Source organism: Aythya fuligula, chromosome 4, assembly GCF_009819795.1.
Source record: "Aythya fuligula isolate bAytFul2 chromosome 4, bAytFul2.pri, whole genome shotgun sequence".
Classification (NCBI taxonomy): Eukaryota; Metazoa; Chordata; class Aves; order Anseriformes; family Anatidae; genus Aythya; species Aythya fuligula.
The window spans coordinates 36,323,275-36,336,714 of record NC_045562.1 but is presented as its reverse complement, the minus strand read 5'-3'; the positions used below and the strand labels follow the sequence as shown (position 1 = coordinate 36,336,714).

Sequence of the window (13,440 nt, the reverse complement as noted above, 5' to 3'; positions counted from 1 at the left end):
CAAGCACGTAAATTGTTATGTGATATAACCCTGAGCTCCCCAAAGTTACAAGAATCTTGATGGGATGGCAGTGGTGCCCACCAAATACCCGTCTCTCTCTTTAGGATCACATACCTCACTAGCAGCCAACGTCCGGTAAGAAATGCATGACCAAGCCCAGTGTGGAGCAATTCAACTAACCCACCTGAATGGATGATCAAAGAATGCTAGAAATACAGCAGTGCCCTAAGACTAATGCGTATGAAATATGTACCATACCCTTCTCATCCTGGGCAGAAGACTACAAATGAATTATATTGCAGTGTAACTGCTCTCTGATCCTTCCACTCGTCTTCATTTAAATAACTATCAGATACATCGTGTAATGATTTCCACAAGGGGTTTCTATGCAAAATGCACAAGAACAATAAATATGCATGTAGGAAGAACTTACAATATTAAAAGGAATCAAAGACATCCTTGTTCCTTTCTGTTTCTACTGTGTTGTATGCTGATTATGATGAGGAGTTAAGCAAAGCCTCGTGGTACATAAAAATAAAGGGCTGCAGCAAGCCCACAGAGCCATCCTCACCCCAAACTTCGTACCCTTCTCACCTTGGGCAGACATCTTCCAGGTGCTCCAGGCAAAGCAAGCTCCAGAGCTGGCCATGGTGGCAGAAATCAAGCAGGCACCACAAGGTCACAGGCCTCCTGGCAGCTCAGTGAGGACAGGAGTGGAAAACGCTGAGGAACAGACCCGGATCCAGACCCCAAAGGCAGGCTGGTCTGTGGCAAGGGCTTTGGTGGTAATGGGATTGATCACATCCCTGCTTGCTGCGTTGTATGCCTGCTGTTAGATTAGGCAAGGCTTTATTTTGAAAAAATACAGAGCTACTAATGAAGGTTTTTGGAGAGAACTTTCCAGGTGCCAACCTTAAGGGGCTACAATCACAAGTAATGGTTGCAATTAGCATGTCCTAACAGTTAGTTTTTCTTCAGTGAAAGTGTAAGGACAATTGCCATGAAGCGCACAGGCATTAGTGATGGGGTGACACCGAGCAATGCCACCCGCACAAACACTTTGCGAGGACCTTTCAGCGAGGACAGAGCCGCAGGCACACCCCGGGCACATCCCCAGCGAGGAGAAAGCCGCCGGAATGCCGAGGGAACGTTCCCAGGGAGGAGAAACGTTACGTTACATAGGGCCGGCAAAAAAAGCAACCCTCTTTTAAGACGTTTTTTTTTTTTCCTCATTTCTCTTCAGGACACGGACACCCATGTGGAGGCAGCAGCTCTTTGTGTGCATGTGCGTGTGTCCGAGGAGGCGCAAGCCCGGAGAAGCGGCGTTACGCGGCCCTGAGGCGGGCTGGGCCCCAACGGCCCCCACCAACCGCCCTAACGGCCGTAACGGCCCTAACGGCGGCTGGAGCGGAACCTTCGTGCCTCGGCGCGGGGCCGGGCCGGGCCGAGGAGCGCTGCCGGCTTCCTCCCGCTGCCGGGGGCCGCCGCCGGGAGCCGGGGGAGCGGCGGGCAGCGGCTGCCGGGCGGCGCCCAGGCGCAGGTGGGCAGCGGGCGGCGGGCGGGGGCCGGGTGCGGGGTGTGCGGGGCGGCTCCGGGCGGCTCGCCCCGGGCTGAGGCGTGCTGCTGGGGCGCCCTGCCCGGCCGGGGCCTGCGGGCGGGGCCCTGAGAGACGGAGCGGTGGTTCAGGACCTGGTTGCGGGTCAGGAGCTCTGTAGGTCGGCAGGTTCGTGCCTCCTTGGGCTGAGGAGGCATCCAGGCGTGGACCTGCTGTGTCCCGGGTGGTTTCTCTGGCATCTCTAGATGGAAAGAAGCAGGGTACACGCACACGCAGCGTGGCAGATAGTGCTGTGCATTTCGCATTTCCAGTCCAAACATCAGGTAACAGTGCTGTGGTGCCTGAATCCGCCAGGGTCATCCACCAGCCTCAGATTACAGGATTGTCAAAACCGTAGGCACAACATCCTGCATAGGAACTTTAAATACTAATCAACACTTTTGATAGGTACAGTACCCTGATTGGAAAGGAATTGCAGGTAAACAACATTTTTTACTTTCGTAATTTTTGACATCATAACACTATTGTGCTGTAGTCAGAAAATTAAAAGATGGCCAGTTCCCTAAAAATCCATAATTTAGGGCAAAGACAAACATCTTACATGGAAGCTCAGAGGGAAAGAGTGATAGAATATTGATCTGTGGGGTGGTGGTGTTTATTGTTTGGTGTTTGAGAGCCTGGATTAATTTAATAGCTTTGTTAAAAGAACCTGACATTGCATTTTTGTTGTTGATAGCACAGCTTTCTAAAGAACTCCTGTCTTTGACATTTCTCATAATCTGTGTCCTCAGTAGTCATTGAGAGACTGTTTCTTATGAAGGTGGTTTGTCTTCTCAGTGCTTTCGATTATGAGGTAATGTGAAGAAGTCAAGGTATAAATACTAACAATTCGATTCTATTGTTAAATCAGCATTCAAGCAGCTTGAAAATTAGCGTGCAGCCTCATATTGGACTCCCAGTGTCAGAAATGTCATGCTCCAGAATAATGACAGTTGCCAGCAGGCAGCTTAGCAATACCATTTTGACTACATAATATGACACTAATAGAACATAAACGGGGTGCGGAATGCTACAGCTGAGCAAACTGATTTATGTGTGCTATCAAAAACAAATCTTAATATTTGGTCAGGACTATATATTTCTTTGTTCCAGAAAGTTAGGATTGTTGGGTTTATTTCATAAGACCTTTTGAAAAGATACCAATTTTTCTTCTAAGTTTAAGCTGCTACAGTTCACTGCCTGTTGATGCTGCAGCTGTCCTTGCAGATGCCAGCACACATTCCTACATGTCAGCTGGGAGGTAGGGATGAGGCTGGGGAGAGCAGGTACCTCTGGTTCCCTCTCACACCAGTGGCCCCTGTAGCCACCTGGAGACCTACTGGAATCAGCAGAACTTTGCTTTGGCAGAGCTGTCCCATCATGTGGGCCGATTGCTGCCAAGCCCAAAATCTATAGTGATTTTCTTAAAATTCCATAAGTGGAAATGAAGGTTTTGAGATGACAAGTTGGAGTTGCCTCTCTTTCTATCACTGCGAGTCCACAGAGTTCACTGTGGAGATGACGAGCACCGCGGTCTGATCGACTTACCAACAGTCTCACCACTGCATTGCCTTGGCTCCCTCCTGGAAAGTTAAAACAGACACATCCGACCAGATGCAATTAAATTAGCATAAACCCTTCTTGGGAATCAGTGGCATCTTTAGAGCAGTGCATGCTCATCTCATTATTACTAATGTGCTAGAATGATAAATTTGCAGTTCAAACATCCCTTTGTCATAGCTCTTAAGTCTAGAATAGTGACATTTTGCTTCCTAAGCTTTCACAAAGCTTGAAATTTGCATGTTTGCAGTACACTGTGACTCACTCACCTGAAGAATGCTTTTTAACTGATTTTAGTAGTTAGTGAGTATGAGAAGAGAGAAGCAAGAATGAGCTGAATATTGTCCTTATTAAACAGGCAACAAGGTGATCTTAAAACAGAGGCCCATTGCAAACAGTTATACAAAGCATAACATTATTTCAAAGGCAAAGCACTTCAAAGACAGTTAAGCACAAAGGGTAGGACAGCAAAAGTTCTTTTCAGATCACAAGGTTCTTCATGGTTCAACACATGACTCTTCCAAGGGACTGGACCCTTATTCTACATTTGAAAAGAAACTCTGAAAAGGAAGTGAATGGAGATGAAACATAGTTAACAGATGGTAACTCCAAGATTCAGATTTTGTGCTGGATGTGTCATCCGTATCCGTGCATTAACATGTATTGTATATTGTACATGTTGCGTGTGTTCACTACATACCTTTTTCTATCCCACAGACGGTGAAAAATGCCTAAAAAGAAGACTGGAGCGCGTAAGAAAGCTGAGAACCGTCGTGAACGTGAAAAGCAGATAAGGGCTTCAAAAGCCAACATAGATTTAGCCAAACATCCTTGTAATGCTTCAATGGTAAAATAACTTAAAATTTTATATTACAATACTGGATTTTATATTACATAAAACCAGTGATAGTACATTAACTGTATTTAATACCTCTGGAATACCATTCTTCCTCTACATTTAAAATTACATTTGCATCAGAGGTATAATACTTGAATAAAAAGTTTGGTTTCTAATCAGAATTTAATTCAGAGTTCCTGAGGGGTCTGTACATTTTATGCTCATACAGAATAAAAATACTAATAATTATTTCTTTTTTTTTTTTTTTTTTTTTTTTTTTTAGGAATGTGATAAGTGCCAAAGGTAAATATTTTCCCCTTCTAAAACCATCAGTTTAGCATTAACTGGTTTCAAACATTTTGCAAGTCTTGTTTAATGCTCCTTTTTTTTTTTTTTTCCATGTGCCTAGACGACAGAAGAATAGAGCTTTTTGCTACTTCTGTAACTCTGTTCAAAAATTACCCATTTGTGCACAGTGTGGTAAGTGGAAATAATGAAGGTAAACATACTATTTCACAGTCCCTTTTGTGTTTTTAAACTCTTAGCAGTTATAGTACCTTTCTCTTAAAACACGTTTGCAATTTTTGGAGCAGGTTCTTTTAAACCTGTTGTGAATATCCTCCTTGAGAAGAGGTTCTTGCTTCATCATGCAAACTAATGCATATACCTCTGACCCTCCAGGGTTTGCAAGTCTGGGCCATGGGCTTGTCTTCAGTATTTGATATTTAGAAGAACTTGTCTCACTGCCTTTTGGGACTGAGAACATCTGACTTTTTTTCCCTAGATCTACTATATACAGTATTGTTTCCTAGTGACAACAAAGATTAAAAAGAGCTGACTGCCAAAAAGGCACTAATACATACGGCATTTTGGGGATAATATCATTGATATCAATTAAAGCAACAGTGCATTATTCTCCTTACGTGGTTTTGTAACATAAGCTGTTTGTGTTAACTCTATGTGTTAGAAGAAAGAGAAAGTCTCCTTGTGATAGAACTGGGTTCTGAATCATGCTAAACTGCCCATTTACGTAAACAACTGTTTGCTTGCAGGGGAGGTTAATAATCATTTTAGACTTTGAAGTGATTTTTGTTGTTTTACCGTTTCAACACATCCTCAGAGATTTTCAATTTGTCATTAAGCAATTTGGCTGTTTTGTAGTCTGATGCTCAGCTCAGAGCTGCTGACATTTGCAGCTTCCAGTGCCTTTGTTGGAACCTGCAGATACTGAGCGTGTCTGGAAGCCAGGCTGACTGTGTGCAATGGCAGCGCACCACCCTTCATAAGTCTTCTTTCTGTCATCACGTAGTGAAGTACTAAAAACACATTGTGTATTTTACAGTCTATTATACATCTGAAGTTGACTCCCATATGTTGAATTTATCTTAATCTGCAGGATGTTTCTGAAACAAAAGCATTTTTAATAACCACAAAACAATGCTGAGTCCTCTAGGGTTTGCCAGGACAAAGACCATTAGAACTGTTTGGTGCTTAATCAAGTGTTGTTGACAGGCCCCATAAACAAACATTATCTTTCCTAGAGAAGTCCCTGAGGGATGGGAGCATGGTAGCTATATTGCACTGGCCCAGTCCCAGCAACATCCCCACCACCTCATGTTGACCACTGGTGATCTGATCTGGACATTCCTCAGTGCCATTTGGCATCTGAGACACGATTAAATCAAAACTCTGCTGCTGATGCTGCATACTGGGATTTAATTGCATTTGCAGAGTAGAATTTGGTTTTGTTAGCTCTTCAGTAGGTTTGCAGGGAACATCCTTTTGTTGATTCCTCTAAGGAGGAAATAACAGAGACACCAAAGGGGTCTGCAGCAGCTCAGCTTAAACCTGTGATAAAAATCCCAGTGCAATAACCTGAGCTAATTACATTTTTTTTTTTTTTTTTGCTTGCATAACTACATACAGAGTATGGATCTTTGTGGTAGAGCTACTTACATCAGAAGCAAGGATTAAGGAAAAGTTGTCACCCTAGTTGGTTGTGTGTATCAGAATGATTTTGAAGTGCAGACTGTGGCTTTTAGTCCCATCCAATCCCTGCATGTAAAGAGAATTATTTTGCCTAGGAATTCATCTCATATGCTTCAAAAAAAATCATACACACACACGCAAAAAAAAAAAGTATCTAAATACTCACGTAATTAAAGCATTTACTTTTTTTTTTTTCTTTTTTCTTTCCAGAGGGCATCAGCTATGGCCACATCACTTTTATGGAGGGATAAAGCTGGCAGCAATTTTAAATGCAACTTTTTGAGATATTGTTGCTTGACTTGCACCTTTATTTTTTTTTTTGTTTTGACATTTAAAATTCTTGCCAATATATTCAGCATAGCTCAAAATATACAGCAAGACAACTGATTGCTTCATCTCAGCACTGGGGCAAGAGATTTTGGCTGAAAACAAAACATAATTAATTTGATCTAAAGGTGATACAAGGTTAGGTTACAGTTCACAAACGTTTGTGTTATTTTTACCAAGATATAGAATTAAGTACTGGTGTTTGATTTAATTGCTGCTCTTATGTGAATATTCTTTCTAATTTCTTGATTTTTTTTTTTAATGTACTCTTCTCCTGGTTGTTTACCACTTTTTTTAAACAGGAAAAACCAAATGCATGATGAAGTCTTCAGACTGTGTCATAAAACATGCTGGTGTGTACAGTACTGGACTAGCAATGGTGGTACGTATACAAAACGACAGCCTTTTTTTTTTTTCTTTTGCAGTATGGGGTTCTTTATTCAAATCTTTCTAAAATAAGATATAACAAATTTATGCAATGATAACATGTACCAAGTGAAGATTTTTCTCTTATCTTACCATTACAAGCTGATTTTTCAATTATGCTGGAAACTCAACCTCATCAATTAGTTTGAATTAGTTTTGTTAGTTTTGTGTGTGTGCATGTACATGGTAGTTCATTACATATGAGGTTTCTTCAACTATACAAAACTAGTATTTAGCTGTAGATCTCACTTTAATTAAAGTGAAAAAATATGATTTTATTTCTGATGAGTAATTTGAACTTTGTGGAGTTTGTGTTCTAATATAGCATGGTTTAAAATCTGAACAAGTGATTTCAGCTATCAGAATATAGGGCTTTATTTTTGAAATTGTATTTTTGCCAGAATATTGCTATAATTTATGAATCTCAGGGTTCAGCTAGAAGACAATCTTCACGTGTAAGATTTAAGTTAGGAAATTTAAAAAGCAAAAACAAAAGGGGGAAAAGCGTTTTTTTCTTGTTATATTTAGTTGTGCACAAATGAGCATCAAACAAAAGAAGATGAACCCTGGAGTGGCTTGATTGGAATACTGATGGTTTCATACTCTCTTGCTCACCTGAAATGAACCCACTGAGAGAACAGATACTTGAATGCATTCAGTGCTATAGAATAAGAGTTTCTCTAGATATCGTAAAAGCCCCAATTATCTTTCTGTAATTGCAGGGCGCAATCTGTGATTTCTGTGAGGCTTGGGTGTGTCACGGGAGGAAGTGTCTCAGCACACATGCGTGCATCTGCCCTCTTGCAGATGCAGAATGTATCGAGTGTGAAAGAACTGTCTGGGATCATGGTAGGTAGCTTACACTTAAACTAACCTATACTTTTCCCTCACATTGCTTAAGTTACTGTACCCCTAACATAGCATTTTTAATCTTCACTGCTGAGTACATTTGATCAAAGCAAAGCATTCTCCCCAGTAGAAAAACAGACCTCATGCAGTGGGGAATATAAATAATGTGCCTGAGAACACACAGTGCTTAAATCAGGGACACTTATGTAATTAACTGTCCTACCAGCTGAATGCTTCACGTAATTAAGCACTGCATCTGGTTGTCAACATGCAATTTGCTGCCATTCTCAATCCTTTCATCTGCACTAGTTCAGGTATTTGGATTCCCAGTTGCTTGGCAAACCATACTAACCTCCATTTGTGGAATCCTTTAAAATGTGTATTTTAGTGGGCATCGGAGGTGAGGGAATGGGAGGGAAGGAGACTGTGGATGAGAGAATGTCTGATACCATTTAAGAATACTCAAATGTCGTAGTTGAATAAAAAAGTCTAGGAGTAATACTTGTTTTGTATTTATGTTATCTTGTCTTGTAGGAAACATAGTATTTTTCAGTGTAATAATGGATGCTAGTGTCTAATTTAGAAGTTTTTGTTGAAGCCCGTGATGGAGGGGAGAACTAGGCTTCAGTCAAAACTACATAGAATTGCCTAAATTGTTTGTGGAGCAGAACTTGGAGCCTATGCCTGTTGCTGATTAATTTGCCTTGATAAATCTTTTAGGAGGCAGAATGTTTGCCTGTTCTTTTTGCCACAATTTCCTCTGTGAAGATGATCAGTTTGAACATCAAGCCAGCTGCCAAGTTTTGGAAGCAGAGACATTTAAATGTAAGTTAGTAGTTTGCAGTCCCTTTCTCCCAAGCTAAACAGACTCTCAAATCACTTCCTCTGTGTTCCAGAATACTCTCCAGAGCCTTTTCTAAATAGCCTGCTTTTTGCTCTGGAGGAAACAGCTTTCATTTCTTAAGTGCTTGCTCATGATATCTACACTAGGCTATTGTTCTGTGACCTTTCTCACTATTAGATCATAGGTGGCAGTCTAAAGTTACCCTCTTAACAGTGGCCAGGACTACATCTGAGCACCTGGACCAGCTAATGCTGATTTTTTAGTCCTGAAAGCTCTGCAGGCAAGAAGGAGCTCTTTTCCACAATTCTCACTGTATGATGAGCTACTTTCTAGATACCTGTTTCTCAAAAAAAAAAGCAGCTGTCCTAATGTCCTGCCATCTGTATCTAGGCTGGCTAAAACATCCCAGATTACTCTGGATGTACAAAGGATGGTCTGTATATTGGTGAAAAGTTGGCACCTGTAGATTTTGCAAAAGCAGCAAGTCCCAAGGAAGGCCATGACTCAGGAGGCGGTGATCACCAGGTTTACTGGGACAGAGTGAGCATAGAAGGGACAAAATCATGTTTATCCAAAGCCTGAACTCATTGCTAGTTTCTTCTCTGACGAGTGGACTGTGGACATGTATGTCAGCAGATTCATCAAATGTTGACACATGAACACTTCTACAGAGTAAAAAACAGGTAGTTTAAGACTTCTTGTCTCTTGGCCTAATTGATTCTCCCAACTCAGAATATTTGGGAATTTCAGTTTTACAGTCTGTCTTTAGAAATTTCTTATCTCCTTTTTCTCTCTCATCCTTTTTTGTCTGCCAACTATTTTCATGACTGACTTCCTTGATATATTCTGCTAGAATGTCTTCCTGCATAGCAATATTGAAGCAACAACAGCTGTTCCACAAGAATATTTTTTCACTGATTGTTAGAAGCTTTTAATTCACAGAGGTGATGTCACACCCTGAATGGAGAAAGTCCTTTTTGAGGGTTTTCACTGTGTTCTGCATCTTGTGGCACCGTGCAGTCTTGATAGAGGCAGAAATATAAGACATGACCTTTCATAAATCATGTGAACTTTAAATGTGGTCATACAATTGTAGTCTAAAACCCATTCTGGCTATGAAAAAAATCTGTTACTTTACAACACATTTTTTTTTAATGTAGAGATGCTCTAGAAATTTTTAAATATATATGCATTAGCATTTGCAATTCTATCTTTCAATGCATGACAGAGTCCTGACTCCCACAGCTATCCTGCTCATGTGGAAAACTCAGTTCTTTTACTTCAGATTCAAAAGCTTTGTGATCATAGGTGTAAGGTGAGGTGGAGAGATTGAGTATGTGCGCAGAGACTCACAACAATATATGTATTGGTGCTTATTAAGGAAGAACTCTTCCCCAGCCTCATGCTGCTAGCAATTCCTGTGTAGTTGCCTTTACTATACTCCCTCTAGTGGAATGAAGAAACCAGTTTGAAGCTTCAAGACAAGTTAGATTTTGCAAATGCTGATTCCACTCTTTACAATTCATGTACCAGCTGTCATTTGTTAACACAGATGCATATTTTTTTTTTTTAATATAAAGTTGTATGCAATAAAGTACATTTCCTGAGGATGTGACTGAAAATACAGAACAAAATAACATTACTAGGTTTGAAATTTGCAAGCTTTAAGTGCCCTCAAGTTTCATTTAAATGAGATAAAGGCTGCTGGAGCATTTTTTTAGATGACTGTAACATGCTAGTGCTCCTCCTTGTGACACTGTGGTACAAGAAAAAGCAAGAAAATCTCTTAACATCAAACTGAATCTGGAACTTCTGTTTTTAAAAATGTGAAAACTCAAGAGCGATTACACTTTCTCCTTCTTCAACTTGTACTCTGTATCAAATTGCTTTATTGCACGGAGGCTTAGATTTGAAAGATCTAGTAAAATAAAGTCAAGGAGGTATTGGATGGTAAAATAAATGATTCATGTTTCCAAAGTGTACTTTTTCAGGGAGTTAAAAACAAATGCCCCAAATTGTTGCACTGTTACATATTTTTTGTACAGAACGTTAACAAAAATTACAGATCTGCAGTTTCCAAGTAATGAGTTTTACATGTTGATTTTCTTCTGCAGGTGTTTCCTGTAACAGGCTTGGGCAGCATTCATGCCTGCGTTGTAAGGTAAAGAGTAAAGACAGTTGCAAGTAGCTATGATTGTAGACTTGTTCTCCTTAACTTCCAAGGCCAGTACCAAATCTTGTCATGATTTCCTCTGGATTATTCAAAAACACTCAGTTTTTGTATTAGTTTCTGAAGCTTGGGCATAGACTTATGCAAGTCTTTTATTTGTTTGCTTGTTACCACAAACTGTTGTTGTGCATCCTCATACCAGGTAAGGTGATCTTGACTTAGGCTCTGTGTTTAAACTGGGGCTGTACCATTTTTGGACCTTTTCAAGAAGACAAATCTATGGTCTTAAACAGAATCCAAGGCTTGGAATATGTTTTGGTCTATCATAAAGCTAAGAGAATTTTAAAAGTTTTTGCAAACAGTCAAGTGATGATCTGACCAGAAAACACTGCAGCATGAATCCAAAAAGAATTATCTCCAGTTTTACACATGCACAGGCTAATTTGTTAAAAACAGGTTTTTGTTTTTACACAGTCAGGAGTAATGTTGTATAAAAAGTACCACCTGCTTCACCATCAGCATTGCCCAGATTTCTCCAGGTACTGGTTCATTGCCTGCTCTTATTTTTCTTGCCCTCCATTTTTTTCTTTTTCCTCCAGAGTCGCCATGGCATCGATTTTGTATTCAAATTATTTCTTTCTCCATACATCTTCACTGGCACCCTGGTGCTCAACACATGAAGTTTCGATTTAATTCTTGCCTTCGGGTCGCTGCATATTTATGTTCTGGTGTGCGTATCTGATTGTATTTTATTTAAGCTTGCCAAGGTAAACCAGGAAGTGCCAGGCTCCTTGTGGGCAGCAGTGTAATCCAGTCCTTGAATATGTTACTATTTCTACCTGTTTATCAGCACCTTTTTGCAGTCTCTACCCCAGGTAACCATGAAACAACGTTTAACACGGCAGTTCAGCTCCTAAGTAGTGTGCAGATTCCAGTTCCACTGCAGATAAGAGCTCATTAAAGTTTAATCTCAACCAGAAAATTTTGTTGCTGTTAGACACATTTTTGCCTGCTTCTTGCTGAAGATTTTATGATTAGAACATTTAGCCTTTTCATTCTCTTTTCACCCCACAGGCTTGTTTTTGTGACGATCATGTGCGAAGTAAGGTTTTTAAGCAGGAAAAGGGAAAAGAGCCTCCTTGCCCTAAATGCGGCCACGAAACTCAGCAGACAAAGGACCTGAGCATGTCAAGTAAGCCTGCTTCTCTAGCTAACAAGCTGTATAGGTATCACTGGTGACTACTTTTCTGCATGGAAACACTGAGAAAATTCTGGTTACTTTCAGCTGTTTTACAAAGTTTTGTTGTGTTTGTTATGAGAAAAAAATTGTCTCTAGAATTGAGCAGTCATTCTTAATTGTTAGTTGATTCTAACATAGTAAAAGTTTCTGTTTAGCTTGAGATTTTAGATCCCCAGTTAAGCCTTTATTTCATTTATAAACAACAGGCTAATGAATTTAGAAGTGTCATTTGATGACACGTGTAGAATCTATTTCTTAACTACTCTTTAATAAATCAGAATAAGTACTGTGTTCGTGGAGCACATCCAATTACAGGTTTTCTTGGCTGGAGTACTGGAGGTATGTCCTAAAATCTAAATTGTACTCTGGAAGCAGTTATTGATTATACAAACATGGCTGCATGGAGAGAGACTGCATGTAGTGGAAAGGTTCTGTTGGAGGATGGATTTAATCTGAAAATGTCAGATTTAGACAAAGGTTGACAGGCATTGTGTGCTCTTAGCTGAGTAGTAAACCAGGATGGAAAAGAAGTGTCAAGACACTGCTCAAATTGGTATTGAGGAGTGAGAGCATGATGGTTTTTCTCTGCCTGCAGCACGCTCTTTGAAGTTCGGCCGCCAGACTGGAGGTGAAGATGCAGATGGAGCTTCTGGTTATGATGCGTACTGGAAGAACCTCTCCTCCAGCAAGGCTGGAGATGCAGGCGATCGTGAGGATGAATATGATGAATACGAAGCAGAAGAGGATGATGAAGATGACAATGATGAGGGAGGGAAGGATTCTGATACAGAGACCGTGGATGTATTCAGCAACTTGAGCTTAGGAAGGACTTATGCTAGTGGGTATGCACATTATGAGGAACCTGAAGATTAATCTCAGCATGCTAGTGGGCTAAAAAGATAGGGAAGGAGCCAAGCAGGTGTTTCACTTATGAGTTGTATACATGCCAGTAGGATAGTTTTATCAGGTACTTACATATCACAGTTTGAGAATGAAGAGTGTGGGACATCTGTAGTAACTCCAAGTGACATTTGTTGGTATAAACCGTTCTTGGGTTTGCGACTTGGGAGAGAAAATGGGAATATTTTTATTCCCCTAACCAGCTGAAGTGGTATTGTCCTTCAGCTACTGAGTGGAACAGTTTAATGCTGTTTACCTCTATCAACATAGGAATGTGGGAGGGCTGTACAACTTGTTTCCATTTGCTCATCAGAAATTAAGTTATTTTTACAATAATTGTTAACTGATTTCATAAGATTAATGTATTGGTGGGTTGTAGACTATTTTTTCTGCACAATAAAAGTCAACTGCATTCTCAAATGAATTGAGATAACTATTGATGACTTCTGAATTGTTGGAAAGCAGCATGCACACAGTGTAAATTGGCATTAAAATAACTTCCTATTCTACGTAGGTAAGGCAGATCAATGTAGTTCCCTCTGTACTTGAACGTTATCCTTCTGGCAATTTTTAGTACAAGATATTAATAATTGGGGCTATATGTAATTATTAAAAATGCACACCCAGATAGCCAGAATTATTATTTCAACACAAATGTTGGTGTATATTCTCTCCCACTAAAATCTATCAATTTCTCATTAGA

The 13,440-nt window shown here is 40.3% G+C and overlaps 1 protein-coding gene across 2 annotated transcripts; it reads left to right on the top strand.

Annotated features, from left to right (window-relative positions):
- The first annotated feature begins 1,359 nt into the window (after positions 1-1,359).
- Positions 1,360-13,161, top strand: ZNF330 (zinc finger protein 330). 2 transcript variants are annotated; one of them, XM_032187185.1, is made up of 10 exons: positions 1,360-1,540; positions 3,872-4,001; positions 4,276-4,295; positions 4,402-4,472; positions 6,611-6,690; positions 7,457-7,583; positions 8,304-8,408; positions 10,542-10,588; positions 11,672-11,789; positions 12,433-13,161. In XM_032187185.1, exons 2-10 carry the CDS (start codon positions 3,882-3,884, stop codon positions 12,708-12,710), a joined length of 966 nt encoding a protein of 321 aa, XP_032043076.1. In that variant the 5' UTR covers positions 1,360-1,540; positions 3,872-3,881; the 3' UTR covers positions 12,711-13,161. The 2 variants fall into 2 exon arrangements, with proteins under 2 accessions (XP_032043076.1, XP_032043077.1); XM_032187186.1 differs by lacking the exon at positions 1,360-1,540 and adding an exon at positions 1,894-2,033.
- Positions 13,162-13,440: the final 279 nt, after the last annotated feature.

Bases quoted from the DNA above. Each gene is read 5' to 3' on its own strand.
- ZNF330 (XM_032187185.1), top strand. From the start codon at position 3,882: ATGCCTAAAAAGAAGACTGGAGCGCGTAAGAAAGCTGAGAACCGTCGT. The intron at 4,473-6,610 runs GTAAGTGGAAAT...TTTTTTAAACAG, and splicing joins ACCCATTTGTGCACAGTGTG to GAAAAACCAAATGCATGATG. The intron at 10,589-11,671 runs GTAAAGAGTAAA...TTCACCCCACAG, and splicing joins ATTCATGCCTGCGTTGTAAG to GCTTGTTTTTGTGACGATCA.